The sequence below is a fragment of the Phascolarctos cinereus genome, unplaced genomic scaffold (genome assembly GCF_003287225.1).
Source record: "Phascolarctos cinereus isolate Bilbo 61053 unplaced genomic scaffold, phaCin_HiC Scaffold_726;HRSCAF=1367, whole genome shotgun sequence".
In the NCBI taxonomy this organism is placed as follows: Eukaryota; Metazoa; Chordata; class Mammalia; order Diprotodontia; family Phascolarctidae; genus Phascolarctos; species Phascolarctos cinereus.
This window is the reverse complement of record NW_027556098.1, coordinates 390,716,626-390,739,300: the sequence shown is the minus strand read 5'-3', so window position 1 is coordinate 390,739,300 and position 22,675 is coordinate 390,716,626. Positions and strand designations below refer to the sequence as shown.

Sequence of the window (22,675 nt, the reverse complement as noted above, 5' to 3'; positions counted from 1 at the left end):
TGTGGGTACAGTGAAAGAGGATTTGGATTCAGAGGTCCGAGGTTCAAATCTCAGCTCTGCTGCTTAACAGCTGTATGATCTGGGTAACTCATTTGCTTCTCTGGGTCTGAGTTTTCTCAAGATGATCTTTCCAGTTCTACTCTTCTGTCCTCTGAAGTGGTGATTCAGTGGTAGATCCTGGGTTCAAATTCCACCTTGAGCAAATCACTTCTCCCCGGCCTCAGTTTTCTCCTCTGTAAATTCAAGGAGTTGGCCCAGGTGACCCCAAAGGCCTCTTCCAGCTCTAAATCTATGGCTCTCTGAATCTGGTATAGGTCAGAGGCTCCTTGGGTAAGTCACTGAAACCCTCTGAGCCTTGTACATAGAGAAAATGACTTAAATAAATGGTCTGGCGGTCTTTGTGCTCCAAGTTGGGACTAAAGGGATTGCCTGCTGAATAGAGGAAGAAGCAGTGTCCCAGGGGCCTGATCCCTGAGAGGTGGCTCCTTGCTGAGAAGCCCTTAACTTTGAGCCCCCACCCCCTGCCAGTGTGCAGAGAGGAGCTCTCCAGGGCCTAGCTTGGGGCAAAGGGGACGGAGAGAGAGAGGTGGGAGAGGCTAGGGGGAGATGCTCTCCGACTGGCCTGTCAGCCTCATCTTCGGGAGTTTACTTAATCCTTAGTGTTTCTTCAGCTGTTTGTTTAAAATGATCTCTGCCAAGAGAACCAGAGGAGAAGAAAGCAGTCTCTGGGACATAGCAGGGGCAGAGCAGGAAAGAAAGGGGGACCCTCCAGCAGATGTGAAAGCTGTGCTCTCCCCCTTCTCCTCTGAAAGGGCCCTCACCCCAGGCTGGATGCCTGTCCAGGCCTCGGGGAGCCCCACTGTGGCCCCAGGCCTTTCCTTTTCTGGGCCCTGGTTTTGGCCCTTCTCCCTCCCTGTCCCCCCAAAAGTTTCCCCACCAAGGCCCAATGTAGGCCCAGAAGAGCCCAATGTGTGGCTGCTTTCCAGGGCGTTGTTTACATGTAATCACTGCCCCTCCGTGTTCACATGCTAGTACATGCTTACACACGCATACATATACTTTTCTCACACTTGCACATAGGCAACTGGCAGGACACGATTACAGATGCTAGAGCCTCAAGTGCACATGCGTCTGCACACGTGTGTGTGTGTGTGTGTCCTAGACAGCATCTAGTTTGTCCTGCCCACCCCACCCCACTAACAGGCAGGTCCTCTCCCTCCTGCACCTAGACACCCTGAGACACACACACACACACACACACACACACACACACACACACACCACACCCAGACACAGACCCAGCCAGACACGCACACACACACACACACCCACACACACACACACACACACACACACACACCCAGACACGCACACACACACACACACGCGCACACACACACACACACACACACACACACCAGACACCCAGACATAGACACCCAGACACAGACCCAGCCAGACACACACACACACACACAGACACCCAGACACACACACACACACACACACACACCCCAGACACAGACCCAGCCAGACACGCACACACACACACACACACACACACGCACACACACACTCATACCCACACACTACAGTGGTCACCCTCCTGCCCCAGCTGGACCCACCAGGGCTGGGGGAGGGCATGTGCCCGCTCCACCCAGATCCCAAGCCAAAAAAAAAAAAAGGTACTTGTTTGCTCACATTTTTTTTAATTTATATGAAACTCATTTAAAAACCACCCCCAGCATTAGGTGACTTTCGCTTGGATCAGGCACAAACCCTACAAGTCGACTTTCATAGAGCACTTGAAAGTTTGTGTTCTTTTAGAAAGAATAGATGAGATTTTATTGTAATTTCTTAAGGCCAGAGGCCTTTCTTTGCTCCACAGAGGAGCCCTGGAAGAACCTTGTTTAAAGGGACAGGATCATATTTAAAAATTTACCTTTGAAGCACCTGGGCAAGACCCTGGGGCTCCCCCCACCCCCACCGGCTTGGAGAACCCTGTTCTTCCACTCTACACCCAAACAGGAAGCTCTGGAAGAAGTGTTTCCACGCTGTTCCCGGCTCCCCGGCAAGTCTCCGGGATCAGGGTGTGTCGGGCCTCGGGGGGGTGGGAAGTTTCAGGGTAGGGCCCTCCGTGGCTCTTTGATGGGAGCCTGGGGTTTCTCCATGGCATGGTGGGGGTGGGGGTGGAGGCAGGGCACTGATTTTTGGCGGCTAGAGGTGTCCGCCATCCTGGGAGAGGAATGAGCTTTGGGGGCCAGCCACACTCTCCCGCCCTGTATCCTGGGAGAGATCTTGTTCCGTATCTTTTCAGTACTTTTAGCCGTCATGGTCAGTCATGCATAGAAGGCCCAAGGCAGGGCAGCATTCACTTCCTTTGCCTTCTCTGGAGCTGCCCCTGCCTCGGAACATTTCCCTCCACCCTCCACCCTAGGGAACCTCGGTTCCCTGGGAAGGCAGAGAGAGTAGTGTAAGGGACAGAACACCAGTGGGCTTTTGGAAGTCCTGAGTTTGAACCCCAGCTGTGCTAGTCTTTGGATGCTTCTCCGGGCCTCAGTTTCTTTATCTGTCAAATAAGAGCACTGGACTTGATAAGAGGTTCTGAACCTTTCTGTTTGTATATTTCATGAACCCCTTCAGCAGTCTGGTGAAACCTGTGAGGAAGAATATTGTAAAATGTATAAAATAAATTATGTAGGATTACAAAGGAAACCGATTCTATTAAAATGAGTATATACTTTTGTTCACAGACCCAATGAAATCTACCCATGGCTACCCAGGTTAAGAACCCCTGGAGATGATCCATAGAGGTCCTTTTAGCCGTAAAAGACAATGACAGACATTAGGAGAAGGAAGGGAAGAAACAGGAACAGGCATTTACGTAGCACCTACTATGTGCCCAGCATTGTGCTCAGTGCTTTGTCTTATTTGATCCTCACAACAACTATGGGAGGTGGGTGCTATTATTATCCCATTTTACATCTGGGGAAACTGAGGCAGCAAAGTTTAAGTTGACTTACCCTTTGGAAGTATTATCTTATTTGATCCTCACAACATCTCTGGGAGGTAAGCGCTATCATTATTCCCATTTTACATTTGGGGAAACTGAGGCAGGCAGAAGTTAAATTACTTCCCTTCTTTTGGCCTCAGTTTCCTTACCTGTAAATGAGGGGGCTGGATGAGATGGCCTCTAAGGTGCCTTCCAAGTCTCCATCCAGGATCCTGTGATCTCATGGTTGAATTGGGCATGCTAGGGGATTTCTAGACCCTAGGCAGGGTGCCCTGGCACCTTCCTTCTTTGGGGATGGGAGAGTGGGGAGCAGATGACTTCTGGGCACCCCCATGCGGTGAGTCTCATGGTTCTGCTGGCTGGGCCTAGGCCCCAGCATACCTGCTGCGTGGGATCTGGGCAGGCTGCTGGGCTCTACCGTGAGCCTGTGGAGCTGGTTTTAGCTCTTTCTGAGAAGTTACAAAACTCTGGAATTAGCCCCACTGTGGGTGAAGCAGGCCCTTCACCTCCACATTTCATTAAGCCCAGAATGAAAACATGTTTTACAGTGTTTCTCCTACCAAACTAGACCAGTGCCCTCTGGCCAGCTCCACACCCTTTGGGGCGGAGTGCCCTGCTCCTCTCGGCACCTCCCCGGCACCCAGGATGGAACCTGAGGGACGGGGGGCAAGCAGAGAAAGGGAGAATGGGTGGAGGGCAGGTGCCCTCAGCACCTCACAGGGACTTCCCTCCACTGATAAAATGAATCCATCCATAAACATTGATGAGGCACCTGCTCTGTGCCTGGCGCTGTGCTAAGAGCCAGGAATACAAAAAGACAAACGACAGTCCTTGCCCTCAAGGAGCTCACAGTCTAATGGGGAAGACAGCATGCTAACAAATCTATGCAAATGGATGATACACAGAATGAATAGGAAATAATAAAGAAGGACGATGTTAGCATTCAGAGCTGCTGGGGAAGGCTTCTGGTAGAAGGTGGGATTTTAATTGGGACTTAAAGGAAGCCACAAAGTCAGTGGGGTAGAGATGAGGAGGAGGGAGAGCCTTCCAGGCCTGGGGGAGAGAGATGGAGGGTCTTGTTCATGGAACAGCCAGGAGGCCAGCGTCACTGGACTGAAGAACACATGATGAAGAGTAAGGTCTGGACAGGAAATAATAGTAACAATAATAATAATAATAGTTATATACCGCTTACTATGTGCCATGCACTTTCCAATTATTATCTTATTTGCTCCTTACAATAACCCTGGAAGGTGGGTTCTATTATTGTCCTCATTTTAAAGATGAGGAAACTGAGGCAAACAAGTTAAGGGGACTTGCCCAAAGTCACACAGCTGAGGATGGACTTGAACTCAGGTCTTCCTGACTCTACTGCACCCCCTAGCGTTCCACAATATAACTGGCCTACAGGTCTTTAAAGTTTGCAAAGCACTTTCTATACATTGGATCTCATCTGAGCCTAACAATGACTTTATGAGCCACGGACTGGCCGTGTTATTAGTCCTGTTTTATAGATGAAGGAGCTGAGTTTCAGAGAGGTGACATGGTTTGCCCTGGGTTACAGAAATAAGCATTAGAACCAGCATCTGAACTTAGGTCTTGTTTCCAAACTGAGGGTCTTTGCCTTCATTCCCTTGCCTCCCTGGGGCTCCCGGGGCTAGGGAAACGTGGTGAACCCCTAGCTTGGTCTGCCTGAAGGCCTCATCGAGAGGGGGGCAGAATCAGACTAAGTTTCCCCTCAATCTTGTCCTGGAACTGAAGGCCCTCACCCAGGTCCTGCCATGAGGAGGGCAGAGGAAACAGCCTTGGAAGGCCTTGGAACCCCCTGGCGTGCCCAGCACCAACTCTATGGGCTTTAAGGCTCCATCCTGGTTCCCCACCTCCGTCTCATGTCCCACATCCCCTAGAAAGATGTGAGTGAGAGCTGACTTGGGTACCATGGGAGCTCCCTTACCCTAGATGGAGACTTTGTCTTGGTTAAATAGTGCCTGGGGCATACTCCTTGGCACCTTGGGCTGGGGTCCTGAGTTCAGTGGCCAAACAGCCTGGAGAATTCCCAGAGCAACGATTTTCCCATCAACTCTGCCCCCCCACCCTACCCCTGGGGCAGCTGAGCAGCCAGCTCTCTGTCTCTGCCCCCTCCCCCACCCCCAGCACTCACCGGAGAGCCTGAAAAGCTGCCGTAATGGTTTTAATCTGTTGAACTTGTGTTTTATCTCATAAATTAGTCACCGTTTTATTTAACTGAATCAAGATATCCACAAACAACAGGCAAGTTTCAACTTGACCATTTTAATGGGACAGAAAAAAGTATGTGTGTGTTATCCACATATATATATATATGCGTGTGTTTATATTTGGGTGAGTGTGTCTGTTACAAACATATTTATGTAAATAGTCTGTGGGCTTCATTCCAGGCCCAAAGAAGAAAGAAGGGAACCCTCTGTGCTAAGGGGGGATTAGGAGCTCCCTTTTGCTTTTTGTGTGTGAAAGCAGGATGGCTGGGAGCCATTGCAAAGCATCAGGGCTTTGAAGAGGGGAGGAACATAATCCCCAGTGCTAAGGGGCAGGATGTGTACAGCCTTGGGCATCCTGAGCTGGTCTGAGAATCCTAGCGCTCAGAATTTGCCTGCCCGGGCACTCCAGGAGCAGAGGATGAAAGACGTCACTGGGCGAGGGGGAAGCTGCCCGTGTCCGACACCCCGAAAGGCCAGGCAGCCGTGACCCCTGCATTGGATTAGCTCCACAGAGGCCCATGGCAGCAGTAAGGAACAAGCATTTATTAAGCGCCTGCCACGCGCTGGGGAGTGTGCTAATCGCTTTCTAAATGTGAATCTCATTTGATGAGGGCTGCCAAGGTCACGGGCACCTTGAAGGGCATGCAGGGAGGTAATAGTTGGAAAGTGCTTAGGACAGTGCCTGGCACATAGTAAGCATTATAGTAATGTTAGTCCTGGAGTTACAGCACCTGGGACCTAGGACATTTTAACTATCTGTGTGTCCTTGGGTAAGTCACTTGGGCATCCATTTCCTCATCTGTTAAGGGAAGAGAGGGGTGTATTAGATGGCTTCTGAGGTCCTGTCTAGCTTGGTTAATTTCTGTTTTTTGTTTTTTGCTTTTTGGTGAGGCAATTGAGGTTAAGTGACTTGCCCAAGGTCACACAAGTGATGTGTCAAGTGTCTGAGGCTGGATTTGCTCTATCTTTTTGAAAGCCACCCAGATCAGAAGTCAGCACTTCATTCCCAGACTCACAGCTGAATTTAAACAGGGGACACACATCAAGGAAGGGTAGGTAACCCCACCACCAGGGAAAGATGACTGAAGCAAGATGAGTCAGAGGTCTGGAGTTCAAATCTCTACACTTTGTGTGTTTGGGAAAATCCCCCAAGTCCTCCAGGCCTCAGTTTCTTTCTCTGTAAAAAGAGGAGGCTGGTTAGCCTCCAACGGCCCCCAGGGTCCTTCCTGGGGTCTGGAAGCCTGCTGGGGCTCTGGGCAAAGCGGAAGGGGCTCTGTCTCTGTCCACCCTCGTGGCAAGCAGTCTTGATCACAGCCACCGCCAGGGCCAGGTGCCTGACAGCAGTGGCCTCCAGAAGGTCCGGGAAGCAAGCAGCCCTGGGCTGGGTCCAGGGGGCAGACTTGATGAGCCCGCTCAGCTCCCGGTTCTACAAGCCTGTGTTCCAGACAGGAGTTCAGCCAACATCCGGATCCGGGTACATGCTGTTCCCGCCCATGGGCAGGTCTCTGCAGGAAGGGAGCTGGGGAACCAAGCAGGAGCCCTAGCTGACGGTGGGAGAGGAGCAGGAAAAGGCTGCCCAGTGTCAAGGCCCTCGGGTGCTGGCCTTCCTCTGCCCCCCCCCTCCCCCAGGGAAAAGGCCTCCTATGGCAGGGATCCTTTCCCTTGGTGTGGGCTGCAGACCCCCAGAGCACCACAGTGAAGTCTGTGGACCCTTTCTCAGAGTAATAGTTTTAAATATGAAAAATGAAATTTGTAGCATTACAAAAGAAACCAATAATATTGAAATAGAGATGTAACTTCCCCCATCCAAGCACTCTTGCTCCCCACCCATACTCTTCCATCCAGTGGAAGGCCTCCTAACTGTGCCATGAGCAAGTCCGGCTATCGCTCAGCGTTGGGCATTTTTTCTGGCTCTCCCCCATGCCTGACCTCCTTGGCTTCCTTAAATCCCACCTTCTACAGAAAGCCTCCCCCCCCAACCCCTCTTAATCCCAGGGCTTTTAATTATCTCCCACTTATCCTGCATATAACTTGCTTTGTATATATTTGTTTGCATGTTCTCCCCTATTAGACTGTAAGCTCCTTGAGGGCAGGGACTGTCTTTTGCCTCTTTTTATACCCCTAGCGTTTATTTAGCGTGGCACCTGGTGCACAGTAGGCACTTAGTAAATGTTACTGAATTGAAAATTGAATCCCTCCCTTCCTTCCCTCCGACAACAAAATCTATCCGCAGACTCTAGGTGAAGCTCTCCTACTCTTAAGGTTCGATGTCCAGTTCTCCCCTTGCTTGGTTTAACTTTGTTTCCCTTGTGTGGTACAGTGGAAAAGGCACTGGGTTTAAATTCTGCCTCTGATACTTTCTGCCTATGTGACTTAGCTTTTCTAGGCCTCACAGGGGATTGGACCAGATGACCTCTTGAGATCCCTTATGGGTCTAGAGTCATGATCCCTTCCTGGCTAAAACTGATCTTTTTCCTCCTAACAAAAGCTGGCTTTCCTAAGCAGACCCTCCTAGATGGAATCTTTCCTTCTCTGTCTGTCTCCCTTCCACCCTACAGTGATAGGGGACCCCTGACTAGACACCAAGTATAACCCCAACAACAAAGTCACCACTCACTCTCTTTTGGATGGGGGGGGTGAAGAAAGGGAGGGATTTTTAAAAATAAGGGACAACCTGATAACTTTTTTTTCCAGTTTTTATTGAGTGAAAATGTCAAACCTTGCATCAGTCATGCAAAAAAAAATCAAATAAATAAAACACATATATTAAATTTCTAATAGCACTAAATTCAAGTGGAAAAATATTCAGTTCTTAATAACGCAGGTGCCGTGGAGACCAGATTCAAGTAATCGGAGCACACACTGTTCTGTTCAGTTTTCACTTTCTGCATTTTTTTTGTCTCAAAACCTCTATATATATCTATATATCTATATATATGTATATACATATAGATATATACACACACATATATATGTGCATACATATTATTTTATATTTATATATATACACATACATAGTTATAAAACATTAAAAAGAGCATTGGTGGATCAAGCATTTTTCCCCACAGAAAGAAAATAAAACAAAAATTACACATTAAAATTCAAAATGAGCTAGCAATGGCTTGTAGTCCTAATGTGCAATATATTACAAAAGGCTAGACTTCGCACTCTGTCCTCATCTTCTTTTTTTCCTTTTTTTTTTTGTTGCTACATTGAAAAATGTTTTATAATTTTTTTTCTTTACAAAATTCCTTCCACAGACTGAATCCAGTTTTTGTGGCTTAAAGCGGTGACGATGACAGGGCGATGCTGATTGCTTGTCTTCAGTAGCTGGAGGTGGTCACAGAGCTCAGGAGGAGCCTTTGGGTGGGGCAGATCGGGTGGGGGTGGGGGAGGTGTTGTTTTAAATTGATTTCTGTTATTTTTGTGTTTAATCAGTAATACTCCATCTGACCTCTCCTCCTGACTCTTTTCCCTTCCAAGCTCACTCGGGTGGGTGTGTCTCTCTAGGTGTGGGCAGCCAAAGGAACAAAAAATAAAACATAGAACCAGCTGGTTGGATGGGTTATACCTGGCTTGGTTTTGTTTTTTTTCCATTTTCACTTCAAAAAAAAAAAAAACCAAAAAACCCCAACAACCAAACTATTGTAAGGGGCAAATGAGGAGGTCTGTGGGAGGGGTTGGGGAGTGTGTGAAATGAAGGAGTTGGGGGAGAGGCTGTCCAGTGACACCGTCCTGGGAGGGTGACCAGCCTTGAGAAGGGTGATCTAACTAGCTCCCACTCAACTCAGTGTCAGAACCACGGACAAGACGGGCCGAGGCCTAAGGGGATGGAGAGGCTGAGGAGAGCCAGGGCTGGGCCCAAGCTCCTGCTTTTCTCTTGATTAGAGAGTTTCCTAACTGGCACAGGAGTCCTCACTACCCCCCTTGCTGAAGAAGGGAAGGGAGCCCGGTGTTGGAGGTACCTGTAGCTTGGTTCACCCCAGCTCAGGGACTGGCTTTTTTCCCCCCTCATTGCTAGGGGAGGGGCAAGACTACTTTGAAGGTGGAATGGGGACAATTTGAGGGGTGCATCAGTAAAGCAGCAGTCAAAACAAGATAAAACAGGGGGAAAAAAGCCTTAAGAAGCTACACACGTATAACTGATAAGAGGGAAATGTTAAATTAACTACAAACTTGTATTAACAGCATTTTTCCCCCCACTACAAAATTCAAGTCGAGTAGGAATCACACAGCTCCCATCAGTGCTAGAGTATGAAGACAGGCAGCCTCAGACTGTTAAGGCCTCTAACATAAACGCTAAACAAAAACCCTCCAGAGAGATTGCACACAAGTTACCCAACCTAAGGGGGCTAGTCCAGAAGGCAGGTGAGTGGCTGGAAGCCAGAATCAACTTCTCCCCTCCAGCACCCCAGCTCTCGTGTTTTTTTTTCTTTTCTCTTTTGTTCTACATAGAATAATAACCTTTACAGGAAAAATACTGTACAACTTTTTTTTGTAAATTTTTCTTTTTCATTTCTGAATATTAAAGCCAACAGTCACATCCGCCCTGCTTGCCACGACCTGAGCCGCTGGCTGTGAAGAGCCCCCCCTCCCCCCCTCATCTCCCCCAGCCCCATTTTTTTCCTTCTCTCCATCAGCACCATTCAGTCCTCCCCTTTTAGGATAGATGTAAACTGCAAGTTTCCCCTGGGTTTTATTCCCAGGGTGGGATTGGGAAGTTAAAAGGAAAAAGCAGACCGCTTTCCCCCTCCTCACCCCAACCTTTCAGAACAAAGAGGGAGAAAAATGCCCCCTAGGTTCGGGGGATCTTTGGGGCCACCACGTGGGGCAAAGTCTAGCAAAGGTTTCCCAGTTCGGTGGATTCCATGAGATTTCCTTGACAGTCTGCTGCAGTGACGAGTCCCTTCTTCCCCTAGGAACCGGGCCAAAGCGCGAGATGGGAGAGGAGGGGGAGGGGCTGGGAGTCACTGCTTGGCATGCTTCTCATCACTAATTGCAAAGTTAGGCCCTGACTGCTGCTTAGTACCTGGGGCTCTCCATGACCCTGCTCCTCCCCTCCCCACTCCTGAGGGCCCAGTGAGATACGTGGGGGGGGGGTGAAGGCCCCTGGGGGTGGGGGCTGATAAGGGCTGGCTCCAGATAGCCCTGAGGAGGGGGAAGGTCCCTGGAGCCGGAGGGTTCACAGTGGCCCTCGTGAGAAATGTCACAGTCCTGAGCAATATAGTCCCGTGGGGGGAGGGGAGCGTTTAAGGGGGTGAGAGGGGCCTCCAGACACTGGCAGGAGGGACCCTGAGACCTACTCAAGCCCCAGGCTGGGTGTGGATCGGCTGCTCTGGGGCACGTAGGGGGTTCTGCCCCCCAGACAGGGGTGTCTCCGCTTCCCACCCATAGACAAAAGCAGTTTCCCTGAAGCAAGCACCCAAACTCCAGTCAAACGTTCACCGAGGCCCCTCTGCTCTTGTCCTCAGCAGCGGAGACGGGCAGAAGGGGGCCCGCAGGGTCTGAGTGGGTTCGGGGTTCGGGTGGGGATGTCTGCGATCCTCCTCTCTGCTTTGGTGATGGCCTTCCCTCCCTGAGCTGTGCTCCCCCAAGGCCCCGGGGGCTGCCGAGACCCAAGACCGAGGGGCGGGGAGGCTGCCACCAGCACCCGAGGCAGGTATTGCTCAAGGCTCCTGGCCCCTTTCCAGAGGTGGCTGGGCCTCCCCCCTTCCCCTTCCGACGGTTCTGGGGAGGTGCTGGGAATTCTAAAGAAGAGCCTAGCTGGGTGGAAGAAGGAAGAGCCAGTAGGTGGGAAGGGGGAAACCCGAAGACCCAGGGTGGGACAGGCTTCGGCTGGCTCCCAAGGGGACACCCAGGATCTCCCCACTTGCCCCTGGGTGGCCTGGCGTCCCTGTCCCTGCTCTTGTGGCCAGACCACCACCAGGAATCCAAACGGACATCTCTGTACAGAGGGAAGCTTTACATATAAATATCTTAAAAAAAAAACATAATGAGGAAAGATCCGGGAGAGAGGGGCTGGAAGAACCGACTGGACGCCTCAGCCCCTCCCCGCACGCTTTCATTAAATGCTTTTCTGTTTAACAATAAATACCCCCTCCCCCAACCCTCCACGTATGAAGCCTCTTCTCCCTTCAGTTTAATGCTGGAGAGTGAGCTTGAGGAAAAAGAGACCCCATGTAGCCAAGGCCCTTTTGTTGAAATACCTCGGGGGGGGGTTAAAGGGACCCAGATCCTCAACCCCCTCCGGGGTTAAGAAGGCATGGGGAGACACCACCTAGCCAAACAGCCAAAGGAAGTGGGAAACGGGGAAAGTCCCAGGCCCGGAGGGCTGCGCTGAGCCCCCAAGGAGACGAGACGCTCTGGCTCTCCCCTTCCCCACTCTCCCCAGTTTCCATTTTATCTGCACGCTAAACTGGAAGCCAGGCACCCCGCAGACCCTCCCTGCCTCGGGCCTCTGCCCCCTCCTCGGCAGCCTCCCTCGGCTGCCAGGCCGGCTGGGCTGGGCGCGGGGGGGCCAGCCGTCGGGTTTCTGGTGTGGCCACGGGGGAAATGCTGGAGGGCTCTCGTCTATGGGGGTTCTGGGTCTCTGCTGTGTCTTACTTTCAAACAAAAACAAGCAAACGAACTAAGGAGACATACGCCTTGTCCGGGAGGCTACGGGGAGGTAGAAGCCGTCAAGTCTCCTGCGGGAGGCCGGGAAGCATCGCTGTGGTTCAGGGGACACGTCTCCTCTCCTGCTCCAGAGCCCTTGGCGCCAAGGGCTTCACCTGGGGCGGCGTCGGGGAGCGACTCCTCGGAATCCGTGTTCAGATCCTCCTCGTCGTCGTCGTCCTCGTCGTCGTCTTCTTCCTCGTCCTCTTCGTCCTCCTCCTCGTCGTCGTCCTCCTCGTCCTCCTCCTCCGCCTCCTCATCCTCATTCAGCTCTTCCTCCTCTTCCTCTTGGGACGAGTCGTCCAGGCCCCCAGCAGCGCAGGGCACCGCCAGCGGAGGGTCGGCGGGGCAGGGGCCCTGGCCCTCAGGGGGCTTCTTGCTCAGGTCCAGAGAGTCGTTGAGGCCCAGGCCCGCGGCGGCATTCTGCAGGAAGAAGAGGGGGCCGCCGGCGTCCGCGCCCAGGTTGAGCGAGCTGTCGAGGCCCGCGCCTTCGCCTCCGCCGCCGCCGCCCCTCGGGGCCTCGAGGTCCGGGGCGCCGGCCGGGAGCCCCTCGGGCCCCGGGCTGGCGGCGGGCACGAGCTCGCCCCGCTCCTGCTTCTCGTGCTTCCTCTTGTGGGAGTCCATCTGCGACATGCCCACCACGGTGTGCTTGCAGCCGGGGGCCGTGCAGTGGAAGTGCGAGCACTTGAGCTTGTACTTGCAGTCGGGCACCTCGCAGTCGGCGCTGGAGCTGAACTGGCAGAAGCCCGCGGCGCTGATCACGTCCTGCTTGCCGTGGTGCTTGCGGTGCGCCGTCACCTTGGTGCTGTCCGTGCAGCGGAAGCCGCAGCGCAGGCAGTGGAAGTGGGTGCTGTTGCCGGACCACTGGCAGTCAGCGAAGCCGCAGCTCAGAGACGCTTTGAAGCGTTTGAAGTCGTCCAGGACCAGGTTGTCCACGCGGTCGTGGTGCTGCGCGTGCTTGTACATGTGCGTGCGCCCGCAGAACTTGTAGCCGCAGTTCTCCCGCGTGCAGTGGTAGTGCGTGACCTTGAGCGAGAACTGGCAGCCCGCGTCCTTGCAGTCCTCGTAGAGGTCGTAGCGCCGGAAGCCCTCCAGCATCATGCCCTCGTCCAGCATCTTGCGCGATGACGCCGTCTTGCGGCGCTTGCCGAAGGGAGACATGTCCTCGATGATCCAGAAGCGCTTCTTGGCGCCGGAGGCGGTTGGCATGGTGATGGTGTTCCCTGTGGGGGGCAAGGGCAGAGAGGTGAGGCCGCGAAGGGGAGCCCCCCACCCCGTGTGAGGGGGCTCTTGGTGGGCAACCCCACGGCGTGGTGGAGAGGCCCTGCCTGCCAGACCTCGCTTTCCTCACCTAGCACACGAAGATGGCTTTCTAAGGCTCCTTCTAGCTCATAATCCTGTGCCCACGGCTGGCTGGCCGAGAAGGCCGCGGGGGTCCTGACCAATGGTCCACACCCCTACACCACAACGCTGACCCTCTGTCCTGGGTGCAAAGGGCTGAGAGGGCCAGAAAAGGCACAGCCTCTAAGAGCCGAAGGCATTTCATAGGTCATCTAGTCTGACCCGCGGCTGAGCGAGAATCCCAGCAACAAAATTAGTCCTCCCCCCCCCCCCCCCATAGCCAAGGCCTTTAGTCCACTAGGCAGAACCGAATAATCATGGTTGTTTCCTCTCCGAGTTCCCATTTCAAACTGAGTGGGGCATTCTGCATAATGACAGACTTGGGAGGCAGGAAGCCTGGCCTCAAATCCCCTCCTGGGCCACTTTCGGTGCCAGCCCTGTCTTCTGGGACATCCCGAGCCTCAGTTTCCCCATCTGTCAAACAGGCACTCCCTGTCTTGGGGGACATTCAGGAGAAGGCCCTTGGCCATGCTGGCACGCACTCCACGAATGTGGGTGACTGTCCCCCTACCCCACTCCCTTCTGGGGTTGACAGGCACTGGCAGCCTGCTCTGTGTGAAGAATGAAGACTGTTTGTTTCCTAACGGGGCTGCCCTTCATTTTGGGGTGGGAAGGGAAGAAGCCTCCTGAGTCTAATTGAAGCTGAAAGGGGAATCTAGGTCACCAGAATGTAATTACCCAAGTTGGATTGTGGCCAGGACACCATAATGTACCTCCCTCTAATGAGGGACGAGCAAGCTCTCTCTCCTGCTGATTAACCCCTGGCTTCCCCCAGGTCAGGCACGCCTGTCTGCACCAAGGGGGCCAACCCACTTTTGGCAGCAATCTGAAATGCTCTCCTATTTATGCTTTGGAAGAAAAAAACACACACAACCACCTATCACCCACACTGCCCTGAGGTCAACTTCCTACTTAATTCCCAAACTCTTTTTTTCCCCCCTCCTTCTAAAAGGTTTGGCGTGATCTTTCTTCCCCCCAAGGTCAATCAGTGGAAGTCCTTGTGGATGGAAGTCTCCATCTCTGTGGAAGGGAAAGCTTGTAACTGGGTCCAAAGGCTTGGGTTTGAACCCCTCCTGCCTTCAACCTTGAGGGAGGATGTAAGAGCCTTGTAGGCAGGGGCTAGTTTTATATTTGTATTCTTAGACCTGGGTTTGCCTTCCCCGGGGCTTTAACCTTCTGGAGAAAGTAAGTTCTTGGAGGGGAGAGGCTGTGTTCTTTTTTGTCCTACTCAATCTTCAGCAACACGGGAATGGGTGGTGGTGGAATTGAATGGATCCCCGTGCCCAGCACTGACTCCCAGATCCCTCCAGTGACAAATGGACACAAGAACGCTTAACCACGAAATGAAGAAAGCACCTTTGTAAGCAGAGGTAGCTTCAGAACTAACAACAAGCAGAAGATTTGAGGTCTGGTGACTGAGAGGGGTAGGGGCTGGGGGCTGTTCCTATGCCTTGTTAAGAGACAGCTACAGCTGCTGCCATCGAAGAACCAGCTTCTGGAAAACCAAGGCCTTGGGAGCTGATGGAGACACCCTGAAAGGGTCCCGAGGCCCCCAAGGGGTGTCCCTGGTCATCTCAAGTGGAAATGGGTGCCAGATAGAGGCTGGCCGGACCTTGCCCTCACAGCCTCTCTTTGTCCCCAGCACCTTCAGCTGTTCTGTGCTCATGTGTCAGGAACCCAAGGCCGATCATAGCTGTCTGATCGCCAGATCTGAAGACCTGTCCAACACTCTTCCTCTCAAAGGCTCATATTTGGATCTAGAGCTGGGACCTTATCTAACACCTTCATTTTACAGATGAGGAGACTGAGGCCCAGAGAGGGGAACTTTCTTGCCCCACATCATTGGAAGAGGTGAGCTGACGGAGGTCAAGATTTGAACTCAGGTCCTCTGATTCCACATTCTGTTTTCTTTCCACTGTACCACACTTGTAGGAAGCAAGGTACCAGACAAGCAGGTATAGATGGGGCTGTCACTCCTGGGGGTATCTACACTCCACCCGCCAGCTAGCACATTACTGCTCTCTTCCCCCACCCACAAGGCCAGAGCAGAAGCCCAGTTCCAGGGTGGACTGGACCGTCATCCCCAGTGCCTGGCACTGCTGCCTGACGGCTGGTTGGCTGAGTAGAGCCCTCCCTCCCAAAACACAGGCAGGATTTTGTTCCTCTGAAACATGACGGAAGGAGCTCAGGGCTTTCCCTGGCTAAATTGGCCCTAAAGAGCAAAGGAGATGAGAATAATCACTCACCACCTCTGCATACCACCCCCCAGAAAAGGAAACTCTCCAGCAGCCAGAGAATCAGGGATAGGGCCCTTTTAGGTCAAGGGCATTAGGAAGGAGAGAGAATCTAAAGTCAGTGCGATGGTCCAGGGCAGCAGGGCAGAAGTTTGGGGAAGGGGTGACTGCCAGAGATGATAAATGCTGATGTCAGAGGAGGGGTGGGGCAGAGAAGATCTAGTCTGGTTCTGGTTTGGGACTCTGGGTCTGCAAAGCCTTGGGATCTTGTGTGTGTGAGAGTGTGAGAGTCTCTGTGTGTGTGTGTGGAGAGAATGTGTGTGTGTGTGTGGGGGGGGCATCCCATTCCCATCTCTGCCTTGGCCCCCTGAAATTTCAGGCCCAGGCCTGAAATGCCCTCCCTCTCTCAGCATCCCCCACTTCCTTCAAGGCTCCACTCACATACCCTCACTTATACATATGGGAAGACTGTTTCTGATCCCTTTAGCTGGTGGCTGGTACACTTTACCACGTAAAGGATCTGTTTACATGTTGTATTCTGCCTCCAGGAGAGTGTAAGCTCCAGGAGGGCAGGGCCTGCTTTTCATTTTGTCACTGTAGCCTCACCACTAGCACAACTCAGTGTCTGTTGGCTGGCATTGTTTGTGGAGTGTGGTGGAGGGAAAGACACCCCTTATAAGTCTCCAGATGGGTTCTTCTGTTTAGACCAGTGCTTAGTGAAGTGCCTGGCATAAAGGAGGCGCTTAATGTTTACTGGCCGCCTCCCTCTGCCAATTCAGGCCTAGGCTTGGAGGGCAGCCCAGGATGCTGAGGTGAAGGGACTTTCCCAGGGTGACAAGAGTCAGCAGGAGCCAGGTCTTCCTAACTCTGAGGCAGGCTCTCTCTCCCTACCTCAGGGGTTTGGCTGCCCTCGAATGGCCAGGTTGCACCCGCTTTGGTCATCCCAGTCACAGACTTAGGCTTTAGGGAAGGGCAACGTGGGCACCTTCCTACAACCCCGCCAAAAGCCCTTTGAAGGTGCTTTTTAAAGGAAGGGGACCAGGTTTGTCTTTGCCTTCTCCAGAAACTATTTACCCTTTGTGTTTCCTCATCTGTGCACATGTTCTCTCTCCCCAGAATGTCAGCGTCCTGAAGGCAGGGGCTGTCTTTCGGTCCCTAGCTCCTAGAACGATGCCTTGCACATAGTAGATGCTTCATGAATTTGTACTAAATTTTTAAAAAATGGAATTCAGGGCATTTCACAAGTCTGAGGTTAATCTGCAAGGGGAAAATCCCCTTCATTCATTCTTATGACTTCCAGGCACACGTGCTCGGTGAGGAATAAAGAGTCTTGTTTCAGGCTGGGCTTGGCTATAGACACAGGGCAGGGGACCGGGGCGGGGGCAGGCTGAGCTGGGATGATGGTCCTAGCTTGGAATGGCCCAAGCATGCCACCTCTCTCCCTCTCCAAGGATCACATTCTCCCAGGGACCTGGGACATCCTGAGGAGCTGGCGAGGGCCAGGCAGGGCTGAGAGGGAGACGAGGTACCAGCACCGCTCATAGGAGAGCTGGACCAGGGGCTGTAGAAGGGTTGACTTGGTCATCAGGATTTTAGGGACTTGTAGGGACACTGCCTCCAAGGGGCCTTTGGGCTGGGCTGAGTTAGGGCTGATGCACTACAGGACCTGGCTGAGCAGACCCCATTCTCCATTGAATGTCCCCCTTGCTCACCAAGTTTATCTCTTGCCCCTACTGAGGTGGGGGGAGAGTGGCAGGGCTGTCTCCCCAGTGCCCAGAATGAATTCAGGCAGTCAGACTGGGGCAATGAAGGAGAGTACAAATCCCTAAAGGGCCCCTGGTTTGCTCTTGCCTATGATTGTCCTGGAAATGGCCAGCTCATTCCCACCTGGAGCAGGAGGCCTTTCCTAAGGTTACTTCTTACTGTAAATGACTCTAGTTCTCTCCATGTTGGGTCCTTTCTTAGATGGAAGATCCCTGAGGGCAGGGACAGTTTCTCCCCTTCCTTGTACCCCAGTGCTTAGCATAGAACTTGGCATTCAGTGAGTATTAATGAAGGGAAGGCTCCCACTCACACCCCACCTTTCTAGCCCTCCTTTATGAGCTGTCTCCTCCAATGGAATGTAAGCTCCTCGAGGGCAGGGGTCATCTTTGCCTTTCTCTGTATCCCCAGCATGAATACATGTTTGTGAACTGACTGACCGTGACAGCTCTGGGAAGGGCAGAGCAGCCCCACAGCGGCTGGGGGTGGGGATGGGGGTGCAGGGTGGATGGCACTCGGCAAGGAAGTTGGGGAGAGTTACCTGCAGCGTCCTGCACTATGGGGATGTCACTTTTGACTGGAGGTGGAGTGGCAAGGACAGACGGAAAGCCGGGCGTGCTGGTGGCGGGCAGGACAATGGCCCGGCTGCTTCCAAGGGTGGCACTGAGCAGAGAATATGAGAGACAAGACGGAGAGAGGAGGTATGGGAGGGAGGGGAGGGGCGACCTGAGCAGGCCCTGTGAGAAGGATGGAGGCAGTGGAGGCTGGGGGGCCGCATGGGGGGCGGCGGCCTCGTCGGCAGCGGCAGCAGGAGCGGCAGCAGCCAGGCAGCCTGGAGAGGGCGGAGAAGAGCAGAAAAAAAAACAAAAACAAAAACAAAAAAAGAAAAACAGAAAAAAAAAACAAAACAGAACCAAACGGAACCGAAACAAAGGACGGACAAACAAACACAAACAAAAGAACCCAAATGAGAAACCCAACGGCAGAAGCAAGTATGATGAAAATGGAGAAAATGTGTTCAGAGGTAAAAAACGGAGCTGTGATGGAGAGGAGATGGAAGGCAGGGGACAGGAGGGGAGGGGAGGCAGGAGGAGGGAGAGGGGGAAGGGGCTCAAGTCCTGGCTGCGGGCCAGCGGGCTCGGGTCAGGTCCCCTGCGGTCCGCTGAATACTGAAACAGACTCAGGGCCCTCCTGGCCTGGACCCTGACACTCTGCAGCCCGGGGCACTGGCTCCCTGGAACCCCTACTTCCTAAGGCAGGGACCCCTTCTCAGAAGAACGTTGTTAAATGCATAACATAAAATACAAATGATTGCAAAGAAAACCAATGCTACTGAAATAAATTTACCAAAATAGGTTCCCCCTCCCATCCAAGTTCATGGACTCCTGTGAAATCTGTCCACAAGAACCCAGATGAAGAACCCCGGACAAGAAAGAGAAGTAAGAAAGTGGCACAGTAGTGTCGTAGACTGGGCAACGGATCTGGAGCCAGCGTGACCCCTGGGTTTGAAGCCTGCCTCAGACCCTGACTCCCTGTGGGCAAGTTGCTTCACCCCACCCCCTCTTTGCCTCAGTTTTCCTTATTCATAAAGTGGCCTAGGTGATCGCTTAAAGTCTATGAAGTTGACTTACTTAACTTCTTTGCCTCAGTTTCTTCCCCTAGAAAATTTAGTCCTTTAGGAATAAAGCTGAGTGACCTTGGATTCACATGACATCTTTCACCTCAGTTTTCTGATTCATAAGAGGGGGGGTCTTCGCTCAATGGCTTCCAAGCCTCTTCTGGCTTTGGGTCTGTGAACCTATGGGTGATGCCCATAGGCCCTAAAGAAGGGCGGCTTTGACCTCCATCTGCTGGGGGGAGTCATGGGAGATGGCTGGGAGGTAGGGAGGAGGGTTTCCCATTTTTCTCATCAGGAGTAAGGAAGGTGGTCTGATTCACAGTCCCATCTCAGCTTTCCTCTTCCTCTGTGGGCCAAGGCTGGAAGCCTGCTCCCAGGGCCGGTGCAAATTCCTGCCCTCCCTACTGGTCTCAGCTCAGGCCAGTGGACAGGTTGGACTTTCATGCTGCGCTCCACGTGGTTTGTGGTCAAGGGAAGGCATAGATTCCCTCTTCCAGAAGTGGAAAAATGAAACTCCGTGTTTAGAGAGTCTGGCAGATGGCGAAGAGGGTGGCCACGGGTCACAAGGAGGCCCAGGGAGGCTGGACATCAGATAGTGGTGCGTGCAGTCCACACGTGGAATGGGAGAGGTGGCGGACCCTGTGTGACTGCTTGAGAGGAGAGCCGCTGAAGGCCACTGCTTATGTACCATAACCTGTTTGCCTGAATGATGGGGGCCCTGGCTGACTGGCTGCCTCATTTTCTGTGTCTCCTTCCTGGGTTTGTTTTTTTTTGACCCTCAGTTTAAAGAGCACAGGATTTAGGATGAGAAGATCAGAGTTCAAATCCTCAATCTGCCACTTGTTACTTGGGTAAATCACTAATCTCTCTGGGCCTTAGTCTCCTTATTTGTTAAATCGGGGGGGGGGGGAGACTAGATGACTCCTAAGGTGCCTTCCAGCTCTCAAGCTTAGGCTCTCTGGGCCTCGGCTTCCCCACCTGTAAAGTTAAGGGACTGGACGAGATGAGCCCCTTTCTCCCCGCCAAAATCCCTTCTAACTGTGTAACACTGAAAGCAGCGAGAACCTTCCTTCTGTCTCAGGATAGAGGGAATCGGAGTGGGGTGGGGTGGGGAGAACGGGGCTGGAGCACGCGGTGGCTGCAGGAGGACCAGGAGGGCCTGCGCTCTGGGCACAGGCTGCAGGCCTCGGGCCCGGAGGCGGCTCTCCGGGAATGTCCACTCACCTGCGGAGGTGCTCTCATTGCCCACCGGGGTGCTGGAGCAGCTTCGGTCCATGTTGGAGGACTCGGAGGAGAGCGCCCCGGGGCTGCAGCCCGTGTAATCCATGTACTCGTCCGTCTCGGTGTCCATCAGGCTTGGAGGTCCCTGAAATGAAGCGGGGGTCCCTGATGAAGCTAGGCTGGGGGCCATGCTGCCCACATGGCAGAGGCTTTCCTTCCTCGCGGGGTGTCCCATCACCTGGAAAGGAGAGGGAGGACGTTGGCTCCCGGGGGGGGGGGTGGCGCGTCCTTTCGACACGAAGCATGGCCCCAGCACCAGAGTGGGGGAGGAGGGGCCTGCCTCAGCTCAGTCTGCCTTCCCTCTGCTTACCTGAGTGGGAACTCGGTCAAAGTTCTTCCCCAGCATCCTCCGCATGTGCTTCCGGGCGTGGGATGTCATCTGGTGTTTGAGCAAGAAGGAAAACTGGCAGCCTTCGCGGATACAGTGGAAATGACTGTTGACCTGGTTGTACTTGCAGCCTGCGAACACACCCCACCCACCCGAGGGCTGTGAGCCTTGGCCAAGGGGTCCAGAGCCCACTGAGGTGGGGCGGGGGGCGCTCCAGGCCAGGGCTCCAGCTTAGCTGGCCTCTGGGACCTGGGAGGAGGCATGAGCAGTTCACTCCAAGGGTGCTATCCCACCCACCCCAGAGCTGTGAGCCTTGGCCAAGGGGTCCAGAGCCCGCTGAGGTGGGGGGGGCGCTCCAGGCCAGACCTCCAGCTTAGCTGGCCTGTGAAAGTGGGTCACCCCAAGGGCGCTCCCCAACCCCCCACTCCGACCTCAGAAGGGAAGCAGTAGTAAGCATTTCTAATGGGCCCACAGGGGTCCAATGGGAAGGACACTAGATTTGGGACAAGAGATCCTGGCTTCAGATTCCAGCTCCGTGGGCCTGTTCCTCGTCTATGGCCTAGATGGCTTCTCTAGTCCCTTTCTCCTCTGAAGTCTGTGATCTAACAAAAACCATTGTCATCTCCAGTCCCAACACAATCAGTCATGGAGGGCCAGGGGCACGAAGGCCGCTGACAGTGACGGGAGCCGCTCCCCTCAAAGGAGCCATCTCCCCGAGCCCCACCACCTGCTCCCAGACTTCCCGGGGAGGGAGCCTGTCTCTCCGCCAGACTCTGTTTGTTTAGACGGCTGCACGCCCCTCCCTCCTTCCCCATCCGCTTGTGCCGTTCTTTGGAATTAAGAACAAACAGAGAAGGCTCGATGGAAACAGTGTCGGTGGAGGGCAGGTGAAGGCTTGCCTGTTGCCATGGCAGCGGGCCCAGGCTGGGTGTTGGGTATCATGGAGGGGCTTTGTTTGGCCTCTGCTAGCACCTGAAACACCCAAAGTTGAGTAAATACTCGGGAAATCCTGACACTTGTAAACCGAGCCTAGGTATGGGGCCTGCTGGCCATTGCGTGTTGACATCTGTTGCCATGGTTACGAGCCACATCCCCAGCAGGAAGTCTTCACAAGTGGGGATGGTGGCAGTTGGGGGTGGGGGGAGAGAAGCGCTCCCTTTTCCCAAAGTTGCCTTTTTGAGTGTTTCTCTCCTTCGGCCTTGGAGCAGCCAGGAAGGGGGACAATGCCTCTTTAAGTCAGGGCCTCTGACCGGAATCCCTGGCCCCCAGGACAACCTTCCCTACAACAAGAGGGAGGGGGAAAGCCTCCTGGGCACTGCTCTTTCAACCAAGGCTCTCTGCCTGGGGTTTCTACGTTGGCTTCCCGGGTACAGAGCCATGGGCTCCCTCCAGCCATCTCCCTTCCACTCCCATACTGCCCAGGGTGCCAGGAGGGAGCGGCTGCTTGCCTTCTCCGTCTGCTCTCTTCAGTATCATTACCCCTGGGTACCATTCTACACCATCTCCTAGAGAAGCAAGGGTACTCTCAGTGGTTCCTTTGACATCCCCCAGAATCACCAAACTCCAAGGTGCTCCCTATCCTGTGGGCCCAGAGGCGAGTCCTTCTTCCTCTCTTGGCCTCAGTTTCCTCCTCTGTAGAAATGGGGGACGAGAGGGGGAATCAGATGGTCATCTGGGTTTGTTAGATCGGAGAAGCATGATCTTTATGACTTAAACTGGAAGGGACTCCAGAGGCTAACTCAGCCTCCTCCTTTTACAGATGAGGAAACTGAGGCCCAAGATCAGAACTGCAAATATCAATGAAGGGACCCCAAGGCCCAGAAGGCTCCCCTTTCTGAGCTCCTGGCTTCAAGAAGCAGGATTTCATCCAGAGGCATCTGCCACAGCTTGGCAGAGACAGAATGACCACTGGAGTCATCGACTGAGCCTTGAGCAGGCTTCCTCGGGAGCCGTGCATGCCCATTATGGCCCATGACCAAAGACCCCTAGGGGCTCTGCTTTTTGCTGGCATCCCTAACCAAACCTCAAATTCAAAGTGGATGAAACAAGGGGATATATTGCTTGCCTTCTCAATGGATGGGCAGAGAATTTGGAATTCAATTAAAAAAAAAAAGGATGCTAAAAATAAAGTTCTTCAGGGAGAAAAAA

General features: G+C 53.3%; 1 protein-coding gene across 1 annotated transcript in view; it reads right to left on the bottom strand.

The window, feature by feature from the left end:
* Positions 1-9,863: 9,863 nt before the first annotated feature.
* The window catches only part of CASZ1 (castor zinc finger 1), a 98,167-nt gene continuing 85,355 nt past the window's right edge, over positions 9,864-22,675 (bottom strand). Inside the window, 3 exon segments of the mRNA XM_078145681.1 lie at positions 9,864-13,127; positions 20,143-20,284; positions 20,510-20,658. Of these exon segments, the coding sequence (XP_078001807.1) occupies positions 11,908-13,127; positions 20,143-20,284; positions 20,510-20,658 (1,511 nt within the window). The 3' untranslated portion in view covers positions 9,864-11,907.